The 22403-nt window shown below is 36.6% G+C and overlaps 1 protein-coding gene across 6 annotated transcripts in view; it reads left to right on the top strand.

Moving 5' to 3' along the window:
• The window catches only part of LRBA (LPS responsive beige-like anchor protein), a 367939-nt gene that overhangs the window by 270685 nt on the left and 74851 nt on the right, over positions 1-22403 (top strand). For all 6 annotated transcript variants that reach the window (XM_030947121.1, XM_030947122.1, XM_030947120.1 and 3 more), the window contains one exon: positions 6420-6572. In XM_030947121.1, coding sequence (XP_030802981.1) covers positions 6420-6572 — 153 coding nt within the window. The remainder of the gene's footprint in view (positions 1-6419; positions 6573-22403) is intronic.

Below are 22403 nucleotides of genomic sequence, written 5' to 3'. Positions count from 1 at the left end.
TTGCTGATTGTTTTCAGTTTTTTGTTGTTGTTGTTAGTGTCATATATACAGATTTTAAGACCATCTGAAATCCTCTTGCTGTCCTCCAAACAGCTGTGTAGCCTTCTCAGTGTCATCTGGAATTTTACTTCTGCACCTTCTGTGCCAGGCCATTATTGAGCTTATTGACTGGAATTAAGAGCAGGGCAGACTCCATTACCATGTCCTCCCAGTCTGACAGTGAACTATTGATAACTGCTCTTGGAATATGGATTTCCAGCTTGGCTACTCCCACGTTATTGTAACCCAATCTCATCTCCATTCTCTAGTTTGCTTGTAGGAATGTCATGGGAGACTGGGACAGTCTCAGAGGTCTTTCTCAAAAGTAAAGCAACACCTTGCTACCTTTTCTTTCACCATCCACTACTGCAGCTTCCTTTTGAAAAGAAAATTAGATTGGTTTAATTCAATTGATTTTTTTTCACAATTTTTCACCAAGCTAGAGTCACTAGTATAGAGCAAGGTGCTGTTCTACATGTCTTTTCCTCTGCTGCTTTGTGCTTATTTCTTTTTCATGTGCTTTGAGTTGCTTTTGGTGAATTTGATTAGTTTTGTTCAAAAAGAGATGCTAGGAGACCATAATATTAAAGAAAACATTAGTAAACTCCAATTACACTGTTCTAGATTGTTCCACCATAAAATGGACACTAATTTGTGGGGTGCCGTGATATGACACACAGCTGTGGCAGCTATTGTAAGGCTGGGGGAATGGTACTGAATATCTGAATTTGTATCTCACACAGGTCTATTTGGCAAATTGTGATCTTCATAGTGTAAAACAACTGAATTTTAGGTAAAGAAATGCTGTTTCAGCAAGTTTATTGTGAAACTTATTAGCATAACATAATTTCAGACAGTTTTTCTTTAAATCAAACTTTGTATTTAAAGTCTCAAAAGTTACTGAATAAAGTTGCTGTGAAACTGGCAACATTACCCTTCTATAGGAGAAATTTCATGTCTTAGTAGTCACAAAAAGAGCAATGACCAGCAAAATTCAGAAGCAAGTACCTAGAAATTCAAATTTTAATCATAAACTGGTGTAGTAAAATTAACATATTTAGGATGCAGATATTTGGTTTTCTTAAAAGATTTGGTTTTGTGTAAAATTGTGCTGAGATCCATAACAGGGAAATACTTCTCTGAGTTAAAAGGAAAAGAAAAAGAATATATATTCCAAAGTCAGTCAGAAGTGTACATAGTAATCTGTGGGAATTACAGTAGTTACAAATAAAGCCATCTAGATGTGTGGATCAGCAAGTTCCATCTAATATCTGTGATCTGCCGCTTTTATAGCCAGGCATGTCTGTATTGAAAATGAAGCAAATCGTTTCAGTATCTACTCTGAACTCCTTGTGTAGGTGTTTAAATAACAAATTTAGAGTAAGTTATGGACAAGTTTTCTGAAGTCCAAAGGAGAAAGAATGTAGTTATACATGCAACTTTTTCCTGTTTCACTGTCAAATTAACCCAAATTACCTAGTAAATAAATATGTTCAATATATACCATTGAATACTTTTACTTAGATTCTAAGTAAAAAGTAAAATAATTATGTGTGTATATGTATATATATATATACGCAAACATATGTGTATATATGTGTATATGTATATACATATGTAAATAGAGAGAGTAACAGGATTTAAAGAGCTTTAAGGATGCAGGTTGTTATCCAATGAGATGTTGACTCCATAAAATCTATTTATTGATCAATAATCAATCAGGTCTTAATTGTGGTTATCATATGTTTCTTTAATTTACTAAATAAATATCTGGACTTTTTGTGCTTCTCTTTGCTTAATTGTGAATTACTGAGAAGTTTAGTATTTTTCTCAAACTAGAAAATGTTCGAGGTAAAATCACTTAGAACTTTAACAGAGCGGTTAAACATTGGCAGAATTTGCTTCTTCATTAATTACCTTCAGAATTTTAATGGAAACCTGTCAAAATATTTTTCTTACAGGTTGACAGAGTTTCAGGCAGTGTCTTGAGACAATTTCTTAGTTGACAGTTTCTTAGTGAGAAATAACACATATATAGCAGATGGAGGGAAACTCATGGGTAGTGAGAAATTATACTTCCCAACAATCTTGAAAATTATTTCATTGAAGTGTGATGAAAAAATGAAATTTGAGTTAATTTAATGGATTAGTATATATTTCTTGAATGCCATTTAAGTCCCTAACAGAAGAAATAAAGTGTGGCAATATGAATAAAAGTCTAGACTTCCAATATGCATTTTTATTATTCTGCTTGACAGGTTATATATAGGCTTAATATTGCTTAACATGATTGTGAAATAATTTAGTTTGAAAATTTGGTATCTTATAAATGTTTAATAGGATTAGGGATCTGTCATTGTTTCTAGACATCTTTGGAGATCATATAACTCTGCTTTAAAATGCATCTGTCACTTTCTAAACAAAAGAAAAAATAAAATTTAATTGCATTAATGAAACAAAGTATCTAGGATTAATATTTTTTTGCATGGTGGCCTGTATGAAAATAAATTACCACTGGTAAACTGACATCCTGTTGATATTACATTTTTGTAAAAAAATATCTTAGTGAATTTTCCTTAGGAATCGTTGTTTTCATGTGCTATAGGGCAATTTTTGTTAGAGAAAAATTGTACTTTTGTTTTATGCAGAATTTTATAACTATTTTAATAAGAATCCTGATATAGCAGGGTTTTTTTTAAGTATGTACTGAGTGCCAGATTTATGTTGATATTGTCTGTGGGCTCCTGTAGGGGGTACAGTATGGGTAAATGAAGGTGGCATAGAATGTAATCTTATTCCCTAAAGAGTTGCAGCTGAACCAATTACTAAAGATCAGGAGCAGGCCTGATGTTAACAGGCCACACCTGTGGCCAATAAGAACAAGTGGTATAAAAGAGTGGATTGGTGGGACCTGGAGTCAGGGCTGCTGCAAGGACCAGGAAGAGTCAGTGCTTAGAGGAGCTGCTTATGAGAAACATCGAGGAGGTACGAAACTCTGGTGATATGGAATCCTTGCACCATAATGATGAGAGAACTCTTGATGTATAAGACAACATGCTTCTTTTTCAGTTGTAGTGAAAAGCATGGCAAAACAACTGAAGTATTGCTTACCGTAAGGATCTCGTGTCTCACCCTTGTAGAAATGGTGAATTCCAACAGGGAAATTTCAAAAAGGAGTTTCCAAACACAAGTCCTAAAACAAGAGCATCAGCAAATCATAGAGATGGTGGGAGAGTTTTACCATTTCTGTACATGCACTGAGTATTGAAGATTTTAGAAGGGACTCACTCAGCAGAGTTAGAAAAAGTATGGAGGGAACCAAAATTTTTAGTTGGAAGGAAGACTTCCAGAGGGAACAAGTCTAAACTGACTAGAATCCTTTAGCTTGCAAAAAGAGATCCCTGAGGAAGAATGTGCTGATCATGTATGTCTGTAGTACCTGGAAGGGCGCGTAGAAGCGCAAATGAGGAACTCGCATTTACTGGGTTCCAGAAAACGGCCATTGGGACCATTCATCTGAGCTGCCAGGAAGCAGTTTCAGAATAGCCAAAGGAAAACCTGTGCAGACAAAACTACAGACCCCATGCTTGATGATTTTACAAATCAGAAGCATGGATTAGTTCAGAACCATTTAGCTGTAAGAAGCTGACCAGAATATCCATGCAGAGGTTGTGTTTTCCCTATGTTAGTCCAGTCCTTGTCACTATTCCAGGTGAGATATTAAGGGATTCTTCACTCTGGCCTCTCATGTCTGGTCCTGGATCTTCATGTGATGTTTGTGTGAAAGCATGCATTTTTTTTTTAACATTCTCATGTGTCCAGGAAGCTCTGTTTTCTAGAGTTGCACACGTGGGTCAGCATCTGCTGTCTTGATGTTAGTTAAATTTGTGATTAAAATGTTTTTTGAAGTTAAAAATGTGATTTGAACATTTTAAGAAAGAAGACCCCACAAAAACAGTTGAGGAGGACTGTTAAGGACTGCTGCTGCCAAATACATGAAGAACATTTGTTTACTTGATAAAAATTAATATTTTGTGATTTTTGCTGTTTTAGGAAAAACTTTAACTAATGTTATGATTTTCACCTGTATAAAGGCATTAAAAGTGGATTCTAAATGCAGCTCATTTCCAATGGCCACATGCGTCTGTTTGCACTCCCTTTTTCCGTGGGTAAATGTTAGCACATGGCCAAGAGAAGAAAATCACATAACAAAGAAACTCCTTTTGTAGAAATGTATCATAATGGTGACAGTGAAATACTTTCTGAAAACTCATTTCTGGAGTAATGAAAAGCTTTATGAAAAGTTTCTAATAGTCAAACTAGTAGAAATTACAGGTAGTTTTGACATTTCCAGCATATTGTTTCTGTGTAACCTAATGAAAACAGTGTGTTCTAGAAAGCCAAATGCTTTCTGATCTTGAAAGAAACTAATGAATAGCTGTACAGATACATATTTAAAGAAGAAATAAAAGCATTGGCAACATATGTAATGAGCTTGTATTTTAAGTGCTCAGAACTAGGATATGGTTTCATATTTGTGGCACATACTGCTATCAAATTAATAGCCCCGTGTCTCTGCTTTTTCTTTGCTGGTTTCTGTGATGATAAAAACTGTAGCAACCTCAGTGTTACTTTTTTTTTACGAACTTTATTTTTTACAGCATTTATCCTTGCTACATTCTTGTTCTTACGCAGTGAAATAGTTTCAGATCTCTTTTTTATCAACTACTTCTTGAGCATTTGGTACAGAAGCATGTTTTTTACCCTAGTTAATTAGGGGACTGTAAACAAAAAGATGTACAATTCAAAGCCAAGCAGTGTTTCACACAAGGATGGAGGTGATAATAGCTTAATTCCTGCTTGATCTTTCCTGTCTTTGCCCTGGCTGCTTCGGCTTGACCTTGCCCGCAATCTGATGACCTCCTCCTTGCACTCAGCCATTTGGAAAGCTGCTCATGCCATAGCTGGCCCTCAGGGGCTATCTTGGAGGCCAGTGAGCCGTTGACCCATGTCAGGACTGTGTTTCAGATCTGATCTGCTGATCTTCTGGCATGGCCACATCCTCCACCCACGGTAGACAAAGCCACTGAGGCAGTCTGATTTTTTTTCCTACTTCTCAAGTGGCCTGCAGCTTGCACTTGCTGTGTGGAAGACCAATTTTACACCACTCATTTGCTATGAAATACACTTCCTGAAGCAATTACATGTATTGATCCCCTCTTTACAAAGGAAGTAAATTCTCTAATTTAGTGGCTCAATTTTTCTAAATCCATCAGATTGCCAGGTTTGTTGGGTGTATTTAAGTCTCAACATCAAGTTCCAGAAAAATACCCCTTATAAACTAAACAACCAAAAAAACCCAACAACCAAAAAAACCTACCCAAACAATCTACCTTTAAAATATAGGGCAGAAATATGTGTGTTATGTCTTTATGGGCTTTTTCTATTAAGTGTTATACCCAGACATTGCAGATGTTTTTATGAAAGTGCATAAATAAGGTTCTAATCCCATTAACTTGGATAAATTTATGTGTTACCTACTGTGTATTTTATAAAATGCATGACAACTTAGGAAGTTGCAGATCTCTTTGCAAAACAAGGAAATAATCCACATATCCAGGAGAAAATCCTTATGGGTTTGAGAGTAATTTTCCTTCTTAGCATGTTATATTCAGTTTTGCACTAGAATGTGTCATTTTCTGCTTAATAAAAGTTTTGTTTAGCCATTACTATTACTTTGTTTTTCTGAGTAGACTTAGAAATCACAATTCCTGTACTGTTTTTCCTCAGCTGTGGTAGCTGTGCCAGCAGAGATGCCCAGAGCAGGCCAGCCAGGGAGGTGTAAATGCTGAGTTCCAGTCCTGTTCAGAACAGGCCTGGAACATCAAAAACATCACTTGTTTACAGCAATGATGATCCTGACAAGGAATTTAGTGCAGATCTTGTAACTATGTGAAATCCCTGCCTTTTTGTCTCTTGTGCATGAGGTTTTGTGTGGTTCTTCCCTGTAATTTATAGACTGGACACATAATTGAGTAAATTAACTTTATGTGAAAGAAAAATGTGAGAGAAAAATATTGACTCTATTCAGCTTTGTGGGGTTTTTTGTTTGTTTGTTTTTATGAAACATGTGGCATAACTCCAGGTATTTTGGAATTTACAAAAAAAATTCAAAGCATGCTAAGGAGTCATCATATCTACAGGTCTGAATTTTAGAAAGTGCGGAAGGGGACCCTTCCAGGGAAGGAGGGGGATGTCTGTGGGAGAATTTTATATATTCTCTTTGCTTAATTCCATCCTAATAATTACTTTTTTTAACATGACACAGTGCATCCTCTGACAGAATTTATAACATGGCATTGTTTTTCGTTTATCTACAGGAATTGATTCCTGAATTTTATTACCTCCCAGAGATATTTGTCAACAGCAACAATTACAATCTGGGAGTGATGGATGATGGAACAGTGGTGTCTGATGTTGAACTTCCACCATGGGCCAAAACCCCAGAAGAATTTGTTCGCATAAACAGACTGGTAAGATGGCTCTCTTCTATTGTCCAGTCACTTCTGTCTTGCAAGATTCTTCTGAAATAATTTGCATCTTTGCCTGCCATATATATTTATAATTTACACAGAACTATGTCTGAAATGGTATGACGATACAGATTTACAAATGTAGGAAGAAAAAAGCAATGTAGTATTCTCAGTCTTAGATTTGCTCAAAAAAGTTTGAATGCGATCTAAATGTACAGGAGATTTTACCCTTTTTCTATGTCAGCTCTTGTGGTTCTAAAGAGCTAATAAAATCATCACTCTACAGAAGGCTTGAAAAAGTTTGTTTGATCATAAAAATATTTGTGACTTAAATGTGATTTTGAGATTTCTTAATTTTAGTGTCCGTATAACTCCAAAGAGGCATTTTCAATCTTCTGCCACCTCTTCCATTTCTTCTATTAAACTGATATTTTTTAGAGCCTTTTTTACAAGAAAATAAAACTAAATTCTCCTTTGCCTGCTTCATTCTCAAACCTGTGTTACTGTTCTCTTCCCTGTTTTGGGAAATGCAGTTGTTAGCACTGCCTATCTTCACTGTGCCCTCTGGGCAGTGAAATGAATTACCAAATAGCTATTACATTATCACTGGTGGTGTTTCAGCACATTCTCAAAAGCTATGTTAGGCTCTCCTCAGAATGAAACAGTTCTGCATTGATGGCATTCTGAATTAAATAAGAGAAGCTTTTCCTAGCAAATCTTGAAATACAAGGCTGCACTTTTCATGTGGCAGCCAGCTAACTGGGAAATAATGAATTAAGGCATGGAAACTCTCAAAAACCTTTCAGATACCAGGCTTATCAGGATAACATCCTGATACTCCTAAATTAGGAAATGGGAATCGAGGAAGTTTTGTTGTTGGTGGCACGTCAGGCTTCGTAACATTGGAGAACCTTTACATCAGAAGAAATCTGTGATTCAGAAGTTAATTAGAATGTTTTACGCTGCACTTGTACTGGTGACATGATACCATGGTTTTCAGAAATGCTGTGTGGCCAAGATTCCTACAGGCAGTGGTAGATGCACCATAGAATCACAAAGAATATTGGATGGATTTAGTGTTTTCTTTCATCCATATGTATGTGCAAATTTTATTTAAATGAGATATGAATTACAGTAACATTTAGCAGGACTACTTGGCAAACCATATTGAAACTCAGCTTTTGCTCTCACAGTTGTGGTGATGGGTAGGGGAGGTAGCCTGACACCTCTGTGAGCTTGGCATGTGCTCGTGCTTCAGAATAACCTGGGAGATGCAAGGCTGTGTTCTTGAGCAGACTTGTCAAAGGCACACCTATCAAGGTGACCTTGATCTCTCATGACTCTGGTGTTTTAGATTTTGCATTAAAATATACTTTTATTCTATTAGTTACAGATCTGGCTTTCCCCACTGTGAAGTTAATCTCCCACTTCCTCATTGTCTAAGATCTTAGCTCTTAATTATTTTTCCTCATTTCAAGCCATGGGCCAGGTTTTCTCACCCTCACCTCCCTGTATGCTCTGACCTACCATTCCCTCATTCTTCCTTCATTTCCCAATCTGCTGCTCCTGTCTGCCTTTCTTGCACCTTTCTTTGATATCTCTCACTTGCGCAATATTCTCAATGTGAAATTTTACAGTTTTCAAGTATTAGTTACACAGAAAAAAATTTGATTTTTTTAAAGGCTTAAGCTAGTTACAAAAGTAAGAAATAATTTATCAAGCATTGGTATTAAAGTGTGCCAGACATCATCCAAATGATGTCAGGTGTCCTACCAAACGGGTAGGACCTACAGCTGTAGGTCCTTGATGCTGTTTCTGTAATTAGGATACCAAGTTTTGGTCAGTCTGGTAGCATTAAATTTAAACCTCTCTGCCAATGAATTACATTAACTGCTTCTGTCTGACACGGTTAAACTTATCCAGGAGTAGTGGGCCTGGCTGGTGTGGATGATGCCCTCTGTGATCTGCCACTTTTGCAGTGGAATAACGCTGAGAAAATTACATGCAAATATTAAATTTTCCTTGTTAATACTTGGTGGATTGAATACCATCACCATCAAATCAGCATAGTTTCTTTTTCAAGTAGAATAGTTTAGGGACAATGCTTAAAGCTCAGATCACACTAATATGATCAAGAAAAGCTTGCTACAATGTGGCTGATGTATTCAGCTAATATTTCCTTGCTGTCTCCCTGGTTCAGACAAAATAGGGATTACAGTATTCCAGGTGCTCATTTTGTAAGCTATGACACACAGATATTTTTTCCCCTTTGCATTTGAGTTTACCTCTTTAAGTCCCCAGATCTTATACAACGATTGGAGCTCATGAAATGCATACTACTTTGATCTGTGACCTTTCTGTGGTGCTAATCGGGTTCTTGATATCATTATACCTTGCTCATTAATCATATTTCCTGCAGCCCGTCAGGCAGCCAGACAGCGCGAGCCCCTGTTTGAGCCGCGTGTTGGCAGCTTTCTGCTTTTCCAGATTATTACAGTGTGATACTTCAGCTTCTCATAACCAGACCCACATCAAGCTGTGTGCTACAATTAAAGTCAGATGGTCCTCAGGTTGAACAGCGATATTCTGTTGCAGCTGTCTGTCTTTCTGGAACAGAGCAGCACAGGGAACAGATGATATGTAGGACAGTGCATAATAACAGCTTGTACAGTACTGGGTCAATAGCAGGGGTTCAGAGCATTAATTGACAGGCTGATAGCTGATTTAAAAGTGATTTCCGACCTATTTTTAATTCTATAAAATGTGTATTTTAATTGAAATAGGTCATTGCATGTTGTCTGTGTTCGCTCTGAGAGAAAAAGCAGAATGGTATATAATTAACACTGGATTTTGATTGATGCAATGTTATCATGTGCTAAATGGTAGCATCAGGATGTCATTCTAGGCAATATGAAGAACTCCAAAGTGCATCTATTGCTTCTGCATATAGTTGGTATTTTGTATTAGTCTGTGATATACCATGTTTTGTAATAACATAACTCAGTAGGGGGATAGGGTATTTTTCTCTGAGACAGTCCAGATTTTGATGGAAAAGTGACTGTTTTTACCATTGTGAAACACTATTATGTACCTCTAAAATTCAGGCATACTATGTTTAGTTCCATGAATTAACTGCTAAGACATCTGAAAATGTTTTTCAGTTTATACAGGTGCAGTTGACAATAACTGTATTATTGTCTAAATTCATAATTTTATAAATATGTGTGTAATAAGAATTATAGTATTAGCTTAATAAGAGTAAAACCCACAAGCTTTTAAACAAGATAAAATTATAATTAGTCCCCCCAACAAAACAGAAAAATCTCAAATGCAACATACTGTTGCATCCTTACTTTAGTTTTTCCAAATTGTATCTTTAGCATTCAATATGTGAGCAAAAGGGAGGATGCAAACTTCAGCTGATACCTAACAATTTTTGATTCCCCCATGCTTCTGAAAGACCTACAGGAAATAGGAATGGGAAGTGAACTTGGGAGAATATAAAGAGATAGATGCTCAGATGTGGTTTGGATGCAGAACTCCAAAACCTTTAGCAGCAGTTTTCAGACACAGAAACAGATAGAACCTTTAAAATTTAGATTTTTGTGGCATCTTTTCTTGACTTCACAGTCTTAGTTATGCTAGGTGCTCTCCTTTAGAACAGTTTTCTATTTTAAAAATTTAATTTCATGTCTTGGACCTAGGGATAATTACTGCATTCAAGCTGATAGACATTTTAAATGCCCTTTGTATCATGCATGAAAAGTAGACATTTACAAAGACCAGGTGAAACCCAGGAAAAAGCCCTATGCTTCCCACTGATAGTTAGGAATAGCTAAAAATCCCAATAAGGAAGTTCTGTTCTGCATGGTAAAGTAATCTATTTTGTCCTGTCACTGAAAGTTGGATGTCTGAATTGGGAAGAATTAATTTGAAACTATTAATCAATAGATAATAACTGAATTTCACACAGCTTTGATGAGCCTCAGCTTTTTGAGAATTAGATTGCTTCAATGATAATGAAGTCATTGAGATCTGTCAAGACAGCTTTCCACAATGTATCTTAATTTAAGTGTTTTAGTGCTTTATTGCATAGTTAGTCCTTTCATGATTTGGAGTTTATCCATTTTGTTCAGTACTGGGGGAAATGCAAGACAGATTAGAAAAGTGATGAGATTACTGTGCTGGACTGAAAGTTTTGAAATCTAATTTTCAAATAATTGAACATGTAGTACGTGGAAGCTGGGATGCTTTCTGAAACAAATGAAATGTTTAAATACATAAAGATGCCATACACAAAAGTAAACATGGCAGAACCATGAAAAGCATAATGGAAAGGAAGGGTAGAGCAGTCATTTACCCCAATACAAATTTTAGTGGGGCACAATGAATCAGTTTTAAGAACTGTCTAAGGTAAGAAAAATCTCCAGTGAGATTTAGAGGATCATTATCAGTTGATATGGGGCATTACTTTTTAGCACAAGCAATTCCACCTTATACCAGGCTACACTGAAAAAGCAGCATCCCCTGCCAACTCTCACACAACAATGCTCAGAACTTCAGGCTTTGTGAGATGGATGAAAAAACAAAACTTGGTTTTGAAAAAATTGTTACTTTCAGTCTCTTAAAACTCTTGCTATTAGTCAAATATAGATACGGGGTTACAGCCTGGAACGTGGAATGTACTGGATTTTTTGTGTGTTATCTTAGAAAAATCTCTGTGATGTTTTTCCTGGTTCCACAGCTGTGTATTTGAAAAAGTGTTACAGCAAATCATTACTGTCTATGTGAATTAAGGCTTAGAAGTGGGGATTGCCAGTAATAGATTGCTAGATCATTAGTTGTGTATTCCTGATAACAGCTGACTCATTCAATATGTTAAAAACATTAGAGGGCAGAAAGAAGGGTAAAATGTAAACCAGGCTTAACCAGCAACATCAGAGTTGTAATGTGTGCAGCATCTACTTTGAGATTCTGGTCTTCATAGAATTGGATGTGGTCTTAAAAAGCTGGAATGCAGATGGAGCTGTGTCCCCTTACCAATGAAGATGCTTCCAGCAATCCAGGTTGATGTGGGATGTTTGCAGAACTTGAGAATTTTTAATATCGGTACTTTCAGACTCTTTCAGACTCTGAACTGTTACTTCAATTTCTATTTCTGATATTTGGTTATTTCTTGTGGCTTTTCTTTGAAGATTATTATCTATATACAAAACAAGATCCATACAATAACCTCTGAATGGAGGATGTCTATTAACTCTATAAGTATTATAATTTTTAGCAAAAATCACTTTCATAAATTATTTTAGAAAAGATAGCTATAAAAATAATCTGTAGCTTTGCTTTTCCTGACAAATACTTTTATTTCTATGCTACGAATGTGCATTATGCAATTAAAATAGCTATATGTTAATGCAATTAAAATAGCTGTATGTTTAAACATAGCTATTGCCAGTGAATATTAAAGCATCATGCTACATTCATTTTATGGTTATTCAAGATGTAACTATGAAAAAAGTTTTGTACAGGAGGTAAGGTTCCTTGTATCAGGCAAAATAAACATTTTCATCCATAGAAGTCTCAGAAATGTAGCAGTCTAATTCCAGTCAGGAATAGTATTCTTCAGCGAAGTTGGGTGTGGAAGGTCCAGTCTGCTGGCATATTGGATTTCATCTGTATAAAAGGTTTATATTGTTTAATACTTTTTTTCCCCCGCCCTCATCTATGGAAACAAGGCAGTCCTGGGAAGTACAGGGACTCCACTGTGTGTGCACTTAGGCAGAGGGGCACAGGTGATCTCTTAAACAGCTGAAGGGAATGTAGGCTGGTGTGTGAATGAAGCAGCAGGATTCCTCCTTCCCTGGAGAAGCACTTCCATGACTCCAGTGTGCAGTTCTAGTCGTTGTCTGGTTTTCCCTTTCAATTTCTCCATGTGGAATACCAGCACTGGCTTTAAGTTGTCTGCTTTTGCATTTGGTGCATTGGTAAATCTGTGTTCCTGCACCACTCAGGGTCATCTCCTGCCAGCTCAGCACACATGTGACAATTTCATCATCTGTGTTTGTGCAGGATTTTTTCCACTTTTATAATTACTTTCCAAAAGTTAGATACCTTTGTTGTCTTTGAAATAGCAACATTTGTTGGCAGGGTAGAATCAAAAAACCTGGGTAATTGTGAGCAATCTTTTGATTTAATTATATCATGTACAGGTCTGATTATTATCATAGAAAGGGGAGGAATGAGACTTTTTTATCCATTCTGAAACACTTTATTCAGATCTGAAGATGAATGTAGAATAACCTTATCAATGCAAGCATAACCACAAATAGGTGAAATTGGTGCAGGCAAAAACCTAATCTGTGGGCGTTCTGGAGGGAAAATTAAAAAATCATTCAATACAAGACATTTTTGAAAAGTAAAGAGGAAATATTTCTAAGGGAATGTGATATATGGCCTATTATAAAAGATCTGAAAATCTGTGAATAAAAAATGTAAACTAATTTTTCCGTGTGTACAATTGACTGCCTGTGTAACTTATTTTTATTGAAGTGCCATCTAAGAAATATGGCCGGAAATTCATGTTTATTTAAATCCGATTCTGTTGGAATTGTGGCTTTATTAATTTTCATATATGAATTTTTATTGATTTAATTTGTAAAGAAGACTACAATACAGAGAAAGTCACATAAATTCAAGAATATGAGGGAAGTAATTAAAAGTGAACCCAAACTGTGCTTTTGAACAGAAGGTAAGAACACTGAAAGCATTCAGTTTGGGTTTCATAATACAGCAAAATAGGCTAATATTGGGAGATGGGATTTGCATAATATATATGATGGAATACACTAGAGAGATGCATCTGTAGGACAAAGTTAATACATAATAAAATACATGTGATGATGGAATGAAACTGGTTTTTTGCCTTTTCAATGAAAACAGTAACCTAGGTAGCAGATCATCATTTGCTAGTCAAAAGCCTTGATCTATTTTCTATCTATTCCATCTTTGTAGATAGAAAGAGAAAGCAGAGTTTTTAAAGTCTGTTCTTTCCGTAACGTTTCCTTCTTTACCTTATGTCTGCAATTCCTACCATCGCTTTAAACTGCATGCAAGTTACTTTATAGAAATTACAACCGAACTCTGGACTTCAAGAATGCAAACAGTGTAGAATTATTTTTTAAAAGTCCACACATGCTTGTATTTCAATAATTTCTGAGAGTGGGATAGATGCTAGTAAATGAAGAAAACTTAAAGGACTCATAGACAGTTTGTCTTTGCTATTGTGAAAAAAATAGTTAAAGAAGCTGGTGTCAGAATTTGCCACACTTCGTAATTTCTAAAACTTTAAGGCCTTGAATAAGGGTAGCCTAGTTCTCTCATTTAAAAAAAAGCCATAACCTATCACATTCTAAAAATAGTTCTAATTAATTTCCAATTGTTAGGACACTACACACCTATGTGTAATGTGTCTGTGTTAGTGGGGTCTGAAACTAAACAAGGTGAGCTGGAATAAAACTAAAATGTACAAATATTTTAACTGACAGCAAAATTAAACAACAATAAATTAACTGACAGCAATTAAACAACAGTAAGAAAAGCCTAGATATATGTATAAGAGTCAAAAGGAAACAAAGCCTAAATTAAAAGTATGGAGTGTAAAGAGTGATGGGGTATGCAGATTTCCTAATGAGGTAGAAGAATTTACCATAGAAAAGATAAATATTAAAACATGGAGGAGAACATTATGCAGCTGGGGAAGATTATAGCATGTTGAATATAACACAGTGTGATAGATACAGTTAAAAAAAAAATAAACCTAAAGTAGGTATATTTGCTTTTATCCAAAAATAAGATGATTGGAAGCAATCTAGACAATTAAATTTGCTTTCAGCTCTTTTGTTGTGTGATGTTGTAGAACTGGTGTTTGAAAGCGAGTCTGTGGAGGACATTAAAGTTATTACTGTGTGAAATGAAGTGGGAAACAATTGTGCTGGAGCTACTGCCCCATTTAACAGGTGTTCACTAAATCTGTCTTCTCTTTTTCTGTTCTGCAAATGTTGTGCCTGGACTGATACTGCTGAAAATGTATCAAGAATTTTGAGTAACATGTAAAAATTGCTTCATAAGCTTAGTGGTAAGGGAGGAAAGAAAAAAGTTTGAAAGAGATGGCAGTTTTTCACTCTATGTACTGAAACTTACATTCTGTGATTGGAAGTGTCCTTGCAAAGAAATATCCAAGTTGTTTCTCCTGTAACGAGGTCAGGACTCGCATACAGCGAATGTACTGGTGAGAGACCCGGTAGGATACGGTGTTTGATTTGTTTTTGTGTCTGTTTATGGGCCATATGGGAAAACATGCTGATAAACTTGAATTTGGTGGGCAACTCAAAACAAAGTATTTGTAATAGAGTCAGTGTAGAGAAGTTTCCATCCTAAGTATTGGAAAAGGAGGTGAGATTTTTGGCAATATTTGCATACATAGAGCTGGGGTTTTCAGCTGAGGAAGGGGAGGGGCTGAGGAAACCTGACCATCTGTGCCCTACATGGAAGGATACAAAAAGAAGTCAGCCGAGGCTTTGCTTTTGGTGCTTTTTCCTGGCAAGACTCCACTCCTGGGATGAGGAAGAGTAATGTTTCTAAAACCATCTGGGGTACAGAGAAAGCTTATGACAATGATATGGATGTAGGATGAACTCTGGTATGAGGAAAGACTTTGTTGTTCCTAGAAGAGAGGAGATGAGAAGGAGGATAAGAAAACCTTACAGTATAGTGTATAGTACTGAGAAGATGCGTCAGGATATGACATGTGTTATTTTGTAACATGGGGACATAAAAGTTGTTCATGAAGTGATAAATTTAACTTTGCTACAGAGTAATATTTTTGAAAAAGTGTAATTAGACTCAGAAATGTAGCAATAATACTCAGAAATCAGAGAGGGACATTTATACAAATAAAAGCATACTTAGTTTTTTATGTGGTACAGAACATGTAATATGAGATACAAGATCTTCCATTCAGCAGTTAAGACAAGCGCAGAGAAATATATGACAAAAATAGTACCCACCTCTTCTAGCTCTAATAAATAGAAGTATTATTTTCTTAATCTTATTAATGATGTTTTAGTCATTAGAGCAGATCTTTAGGCTTTATAGAAAGAAAAATCTGAAGACATGTTTCCAAAACTTAGGGGATGTATCTGAGGAGAGCTCCCCATCTCTTCCTACCCCTCACCAAATTTCCTCGTGTCTTTGTTCAGGGACAGATGTTTGTGAAGCTGTGCTTTAAACTGAAATAACATGGAAAAGCTTTATTTCTAACATCAGTTATTATTTTAGTGACCTGATTTGTAAAATTTTTCTCCCACTTATGGCACTTGCACAGGAAATGGCATAGTCAGCTGCGCTGCAGTGGAGGTACAAACATTCTCGAGTGGAAACCTCTGCTTGCTCTGTTGAAGTTATCTCATTAAGCAGCAGCGAGCAGTGTGGGCTTGTGGAGCTGGCCAGGCTGTAGTTAGCCCTGTTCCTGGTCCCAGTTTGATGATAGCAGCCCTGTGCTCTGCAGGGAGTATCATGCTGCTGCCTGAAGAAAGGCAGTGTCAGGCTCCTGGTGATTATGTGCCTTTGCAAAAGCAGTGGGTGGAAACTGATGGAAAAGGTTGCTGCACCCCAGCCCATCTGCTCAGCATCAGCCTCCTGCTAGATGGTCCCTCACATCTGCCAGTTGTTACCCTTTAATTGGAAGTTCAGGTGTAGCCCTTTTGGTTTAAGGAGAGGCCAAACTATAGCCCATTAGTCAAGAAAAGAGAATGTCCTTGGCAACAACAATGCAGGTTTTTAACAATCCAGGTCATGTTCACACAAGTCATAAATGTGCTGGGCACTTGGTTGCTTTGGTCAGATTGTTGGTGCGCCTTAAATGATAAAGGACTGTGAATTCTTTTCCCAGTTTCTCTTTGTGAAGGAATTTGAGCAACCCCAGATCTCTTAGGTTGTGATTTTTATTCTCAGTCTTTATTAGTTAAAAGGCTGCTTATGCTAGCTACAAAGTCTCCCTTTAAGTAAATACTTGCTGATCTATTGATCTGTATTAGTAACATTTGTGAGAGGCAGAGTCAACTACAGAAACAAATCCAATAAAGGGCCAGTTTTAATTTCCTTATTTAATTCTCAAATAGCCACAAATTGCTATACTCTACAATTTAAATCAATACAATTATTCTGCTTTTGAAGCATGAAGTAAAGGACCATTAGTAAAAAATATCAGAGCTAGAGTTTCTCGTGCTTGTGCTCACCTGATCGTTTCCAGGTTAGTTTAAGTACTTAAAGAATGTTTTGGCTGCCTATCTAGGATCAGTTTGGCTGAAACATGTTAGGGAGCTCTCACTTGCCAGTATCTGGCAGATCTGAGGAACAGAATTTGGGAAAAGGGAAACTTTAATCAGCAACAGCGAGCAGGTGTATCTTCCATTAATGTAGCTGCTCTGTAGGAGGATAGTGGAGGGTATACCTACAGAAAGATATTTATGTGACTCAGAGAAGGCTAGCTGAGACAGCCTGGCTTACTTCTTTTTGAGAGAAATTTTCTCTAACACTAATGTTTCAAAATAAGTCTCCAATACAAAAGTTATGTGAAATCTCAGCTTTTTTCCTTTTTTGCATTCTGTTATATTCCTTCCTATTTGGATTTTATTTAGGTAGACTAGTATTGCTATTAAAAAGCATCAGCTTGTAAAGCAACATTAAAGATACTAATAATAGCAAAAGTATAACTGGCATTCAAATAGGTTATAAGCAGACAAAATTCTGCATTGATAAAGTGACATAAAATATACTCTTGTGAGGTCCTTTCAGTTTGTCCTTATCCAAATGGAAGAGATTTTCTAAACTACAGTTAAATGTTGGACCTGATCCAAGTTAGTTGTTAGTGAGAGTTGAACTGGGCTCATAAAAACATGAAAGGTTCAGCAGCATGCAAGTAGTTTAGAGGAAATTGATTTAAAATATTAGGGAACTCAAGTGGGTTTGGTTTTGCAATGTGTAGAAGAAAAATAATGCTGGAAGCTTCATTTATAATGTTTATTTTTAATTAATAAATCCCCCAACATTCTCCATTGTTTAAAGAAAAAAACCCCACACACCAAAACAAAACCTGTGTAATTGTTTTGAGGATGTTCCAAACCACATGCTAGAATAAAAATAGTGCAAAGTATCTTGTTTCTAAAAATCTCTTAAAAAATAAATTGCAAATGTATAGCAGAAGAGTCCTTAAGGGCAGTGAAGCTTCTTAATTGTTACTGACATTATCTCTTGCCATCTGCTTTCTGAGGCAGAATAAGAACTTTGTAATGAGGATTAGGAGTGGAGGACGGTGAAAGCATGCTCCAGGAGCTGCTGGAGCGTTGTCTGCTTTCATAATAAATCACAGGATAACTGTTTTCACAACAGGCTTTTCATAATATATTTTGCCTATAGTAATATAAATAACCTAAGAATTAAAATTTGCTGCATAATCTCAAAGATGTTTGATATATGTTAATTTACTTTATTAAGCCTTTCTCTAAGCTGCTAAAAGCACGTGAAGCAGCCTTTACTGCATGGACTTGGACGTCTGCACTGTCAATATCCTCCCTTCAGACTGATGCAAGCCCATCATGCAGACACGCCCTTGGGCTGTGTGTACACCAGAATTAAACTATGAGGAAAACCCATTCCAAAGCTGCATACAAACTTAGCTCATATCCATTTTAAGCTCAGTTTTGCTGTCAGTGTGGACAGATCTAAGCTCTTCACAGATTTTTGGCAGATGGTGTTTCTTTCTGCCTTCATTGTTTGTTGAACTGTGCCCCAGTTGCAGTTTGCCCTGTGTGGATTAGTGCTTTAGAATAATTTTAGAAGAGAGCAATATTTAGGTTTATTCTTTTGGGTTTGGATGTTTCTCTCCCAAATATGGAGGGAAGTTCCTTTTGCATTGTTGTTACCATGGGTGACCACTTAATGAGAAATTTTGCTTTGTGCTGAGATTCCTCCCATGGGATGGTGTCATCTAACCTGATTGTGACCCATTTACAGGCCCTTGTACCCAAGGTGTAAACAGTGTGCTGACTCGTTTTTGCTACCATTTTGATATTGTGGCTGCGTAGGAGACTGACATGAGCTGGACTGTGCACTTGAAATGGATAAATCCTGTGTACTCAGCATCGGTTTTGTTTCTGGCTACATCAGCACAGTCACATTAGCTCAGTTTTATTTCCAGTGCTTTAAATCCTGCTGATTTGGATTTGTTTTATGCACCCTTGTCCTGCAGCATATATAAACATTATCCTCGGTGTGGTTGGGCTGGTGATGGGCAGGCGTGCTCGGGGATCAGATAAAACCGCCTGGCAAGCTGGGTCTCACCAGATGGCCATCTCTGGTTTATGTCAGTTTTGTCACTTCCCTAACAAGAGCAGGTCCCAGTGCAGGAGCAAGGTAAGGAATGTATTCCATTGGTGTTCCCTGAAGTGAGCCACAGGGTTTCCTGGAGATGGATGCTTCTTCTATAATCACACATCTCTGACTGTAACATTCCCCTTTTTCCTGCTCCTTTCATCATGAGGTTTAGGATGTAACAAGAAGTGAAAGAGTAAGGAAGGAGAAAAACTCAACTGAAGTTGTCCCTAAAATTTATGTTTGTCAGGGTCAGTTGTAGGCTGCAATGAAATGCCACATATTGGGGTTTTCCAGTCCAAAGATCACTTTCTGCAAAGAGACTAAAAAGGGTAGTGTTACGTAATTAGTGGCAGTGGAACTTGGTGGCAGAAAGCTGTGATACAGGCAGTGAAGCAGAGAATTTCACAAGAAATTAATGTGAAACTATACAGATGAATCAGCAGATATGGCCTGATATCTTCAGTTTTTCTGAGGTTTTTTTTTGTGTGTTACTGTCTGTAAATACAAAAATTACAGGAATATGGGTTGATTGATAAACAGAGACGGGTGTCTCCAGTGGTTACACAATCCTAATTCAGGAACATAAAATGAAATCTATTTGATATCTTCCTGAAATGTTAGGTTCGTGTACCGAGTATGAAGTTTGTAGTGAGCTCTAATAACAGCTAGAAGGTTAACACAGCTTTGGTCTCCACAAAGGACTCAATCCAGAAGTATCTTCTTCTAAAAAAAAAAAAAGTGCACTTTTTTTGGTAACTATAATGTATGGGAAATGCAGATGCTGCAGTTAATTTTAACAAGTAAATTTTGGACATAAACATTCAGATGGCATGAAAAGCTGGATTTTTATTCTCAGTAAAAAATGTTTGTGTAACCTTACAAACAGAATGGCTTGTAGCCTCTCATATGTTCTATATGATGTGAAAACACTGAGATTAATAAAAATAGTCTTTCATAGTTTAAAGCCACTGTGCTAAAATGTAGAACTTAATTTCTGGGTCGCATGTGGTGTGATTTTACCAGAAATACCTTCTGATTGCATTTGCTGCTGAGATGAATGTTGCTTCTGTTTTCATTGTCCTTCAAAATTCTATTTGGGATTTAAAATGTTAGAATCTATGAAATTAAAGTTCTTATTTTCAGGAGGTAGTTGTATTTATGTATTACCTGAATGTAAAATTGTAGTGGTCTTCATTAACAGAAAAGGTGACTGAAAGACACGGCATTTTTAATATGGTATTTGAGAACAGAACTGCCCCTTTCACTTATCTGATCACTTCATGCATGTTAGCTTTCCATCTTTCAAGCAGTGGGCTGTAAGCAAATTTCAGGAATTTTTAATGTTCTTGGAGAAGGCTGTACATTTGTGACCCAAGGATTAGTAGATAGAGGGTAATACCTCTTAATTTGGGGTCATGAATGCTTGGCGGTCATGTGCTGACCTTACAGTCATTACATGTCTGAATTCACATCCTTCAGTTGTTTGCTTTGCTAGCTGAAGGGCCTTCCCACAAAGGCAGCAATAGGAAAACTTTTAAACAGTGAATTTTGGTTGTGAATTCTGTCCAAATGGTGGCCCTACACCAGCTACTGCTTTGGAATTTTTAATGAGGTTGGAAACCAACCGCAGATTGCATAGAAACATCTTCACATGCTATGTCGTACAATAAAGGACTCGTATTTTTCAGTCTTTGGAGGGTTTGTGGAATAAGTTCATGGACTTCTACTGCTTGAAAAACCAAATGAAATTGTACCTATATCCGATGAATACATTTCCCTTCAGCTAATGCCTCAACACATAATGTCTAGCTAAATGATCATGTGCTGCTGTTTTATGCTGACTTTATTCAGTCTAGAAGATGGACAGAGTTAATTTAATGCATTGCTCTGTTCCTTCTCCATACTGCTACATTTATATAGCTTCAAACCCTATTTATTGCACGCTGTTTGAACTCTCTTCTAAAAAAAGCAACCTACATGGCCTTTTCTTTGGTATTCACCCAGTAGTATCTGAATCATCCACAGACATTACTAAGTTACCTTTACATGACCTTCATGTGATGAGGCAAATGTATTATTTCTATTTTATAAATGCAGAGGAGACAAAAGATGCTTACCTATCATCCCTTCATCCCTGCTATCTGTGTCTATTTTGAAGGTATTAAGAGGTGGCATTTTTCAGAGTATTAAGCATTCTGCAGATTTTGAAAGAAAAGATAAAATGTTGGTTTTAGTTTGGGTCAGTTCTCATTTGCTTTGCCATTCAGTCCAGCAGACAGTTATGTTTGTATAACTGGATGTCAAGAAGGAGAGTCTAGAAATGGTGTGACAGGGCAGAAACTGCTTAAGTCAATATTGCATCTGAAACCTCAGCAAATCTTGCCTGACCATGAAGTCTGGTGAAAAAAATTATGGAACTAATCACTCTTTGAGAAACCCTTGTATCAAACTGGATACCCCTCAAAAATATAGATTAGTTAATGGGTAATTAGCATTGAATTAGATGGCAGTCCTGTAGCAGGGATGAAATCCATCTTTCCAGGACAAGTTGAGTGTGATGCAAAAATCTTTTCTCTTTTAAATATATTGAAAAATAACATAACCACCCTCTTTGTAGAGAATGAGGCATGAAACTTTTTCATTGTTTAATGGGATCCCAATATATAAAGATATATTGGGAGGAGCTCTAATAAAGGTCTTACCAGTCTTTCCATGCCATAAATAAATGGATTCTGGATTTTTTTTTTGTTAATGTGAAGGTACAGATTATTTTTATGTATGCATGTCCAGTATGATTGTTTGGCATTCCATGAATAGACAGGAAGAGGAAAGTTTGCTCCGAAGACCAGAGTTATATTTGCTCTTAGGTATGACTTTCTTTTAAACTAAGGTAAAGTATTCAATATACTTTTTCCCTAATGGGGTAAAAATACACATATGTAGATGTGGCTAAGTAGATTTTTGTTCTCTTACAGAGTATGTGAGACTTGTTTGTTTTGACAGAAGAAGGTGGAAAAGAATTCATTACATGTTTTTAAAACCAGAATTTCCTTTTAGGTATTAGTGGATAGTTGCTATGCAGTAACATACATAAAGGATTTTTCCAAGAAAAATGTGGAGTTTATCACTTGGAATAAGTGATATGCAACAGGGCAAAAGAGGGTACTCTGAGACTTATGCTGTCAGTGACATGTTTTTGTGGGTGAAATCTGATTTTATTGACTAGAAGTAGTCTGTAGGCTTCTATTAACAGCCATAAGCACTGCCAGAACAAGGAATTGAAAAAAGACAATGAATCTGCCAGACCTGGTCTACAGAGGTGAATGCTCCACCAGAAATCACATTACTCTGGAATTCCTGGTCATTTCAGACTTGCAGTTTTGTGGTGAAAACTCTTCA

Source organism: Camarhynchus parvulus, chromosome 4, assembly GCF_901933205.1.
Source record: "Camarhynchus parvulus chromosome 4, STF_HiC, whole genome shotgun sequence".
Taxonomy (NCBI): domain Eukaryota; kingdom Metazoa; phylum Chordata; class Aves; order Passeriformes; family Thraupidae; genus Camarhynchus; species Camarhynchus parvulus.
Note: the sequence above shows the minus strand (reverse complement) of the source record. Positions and strands in the feature narration are given on the sequence as shown.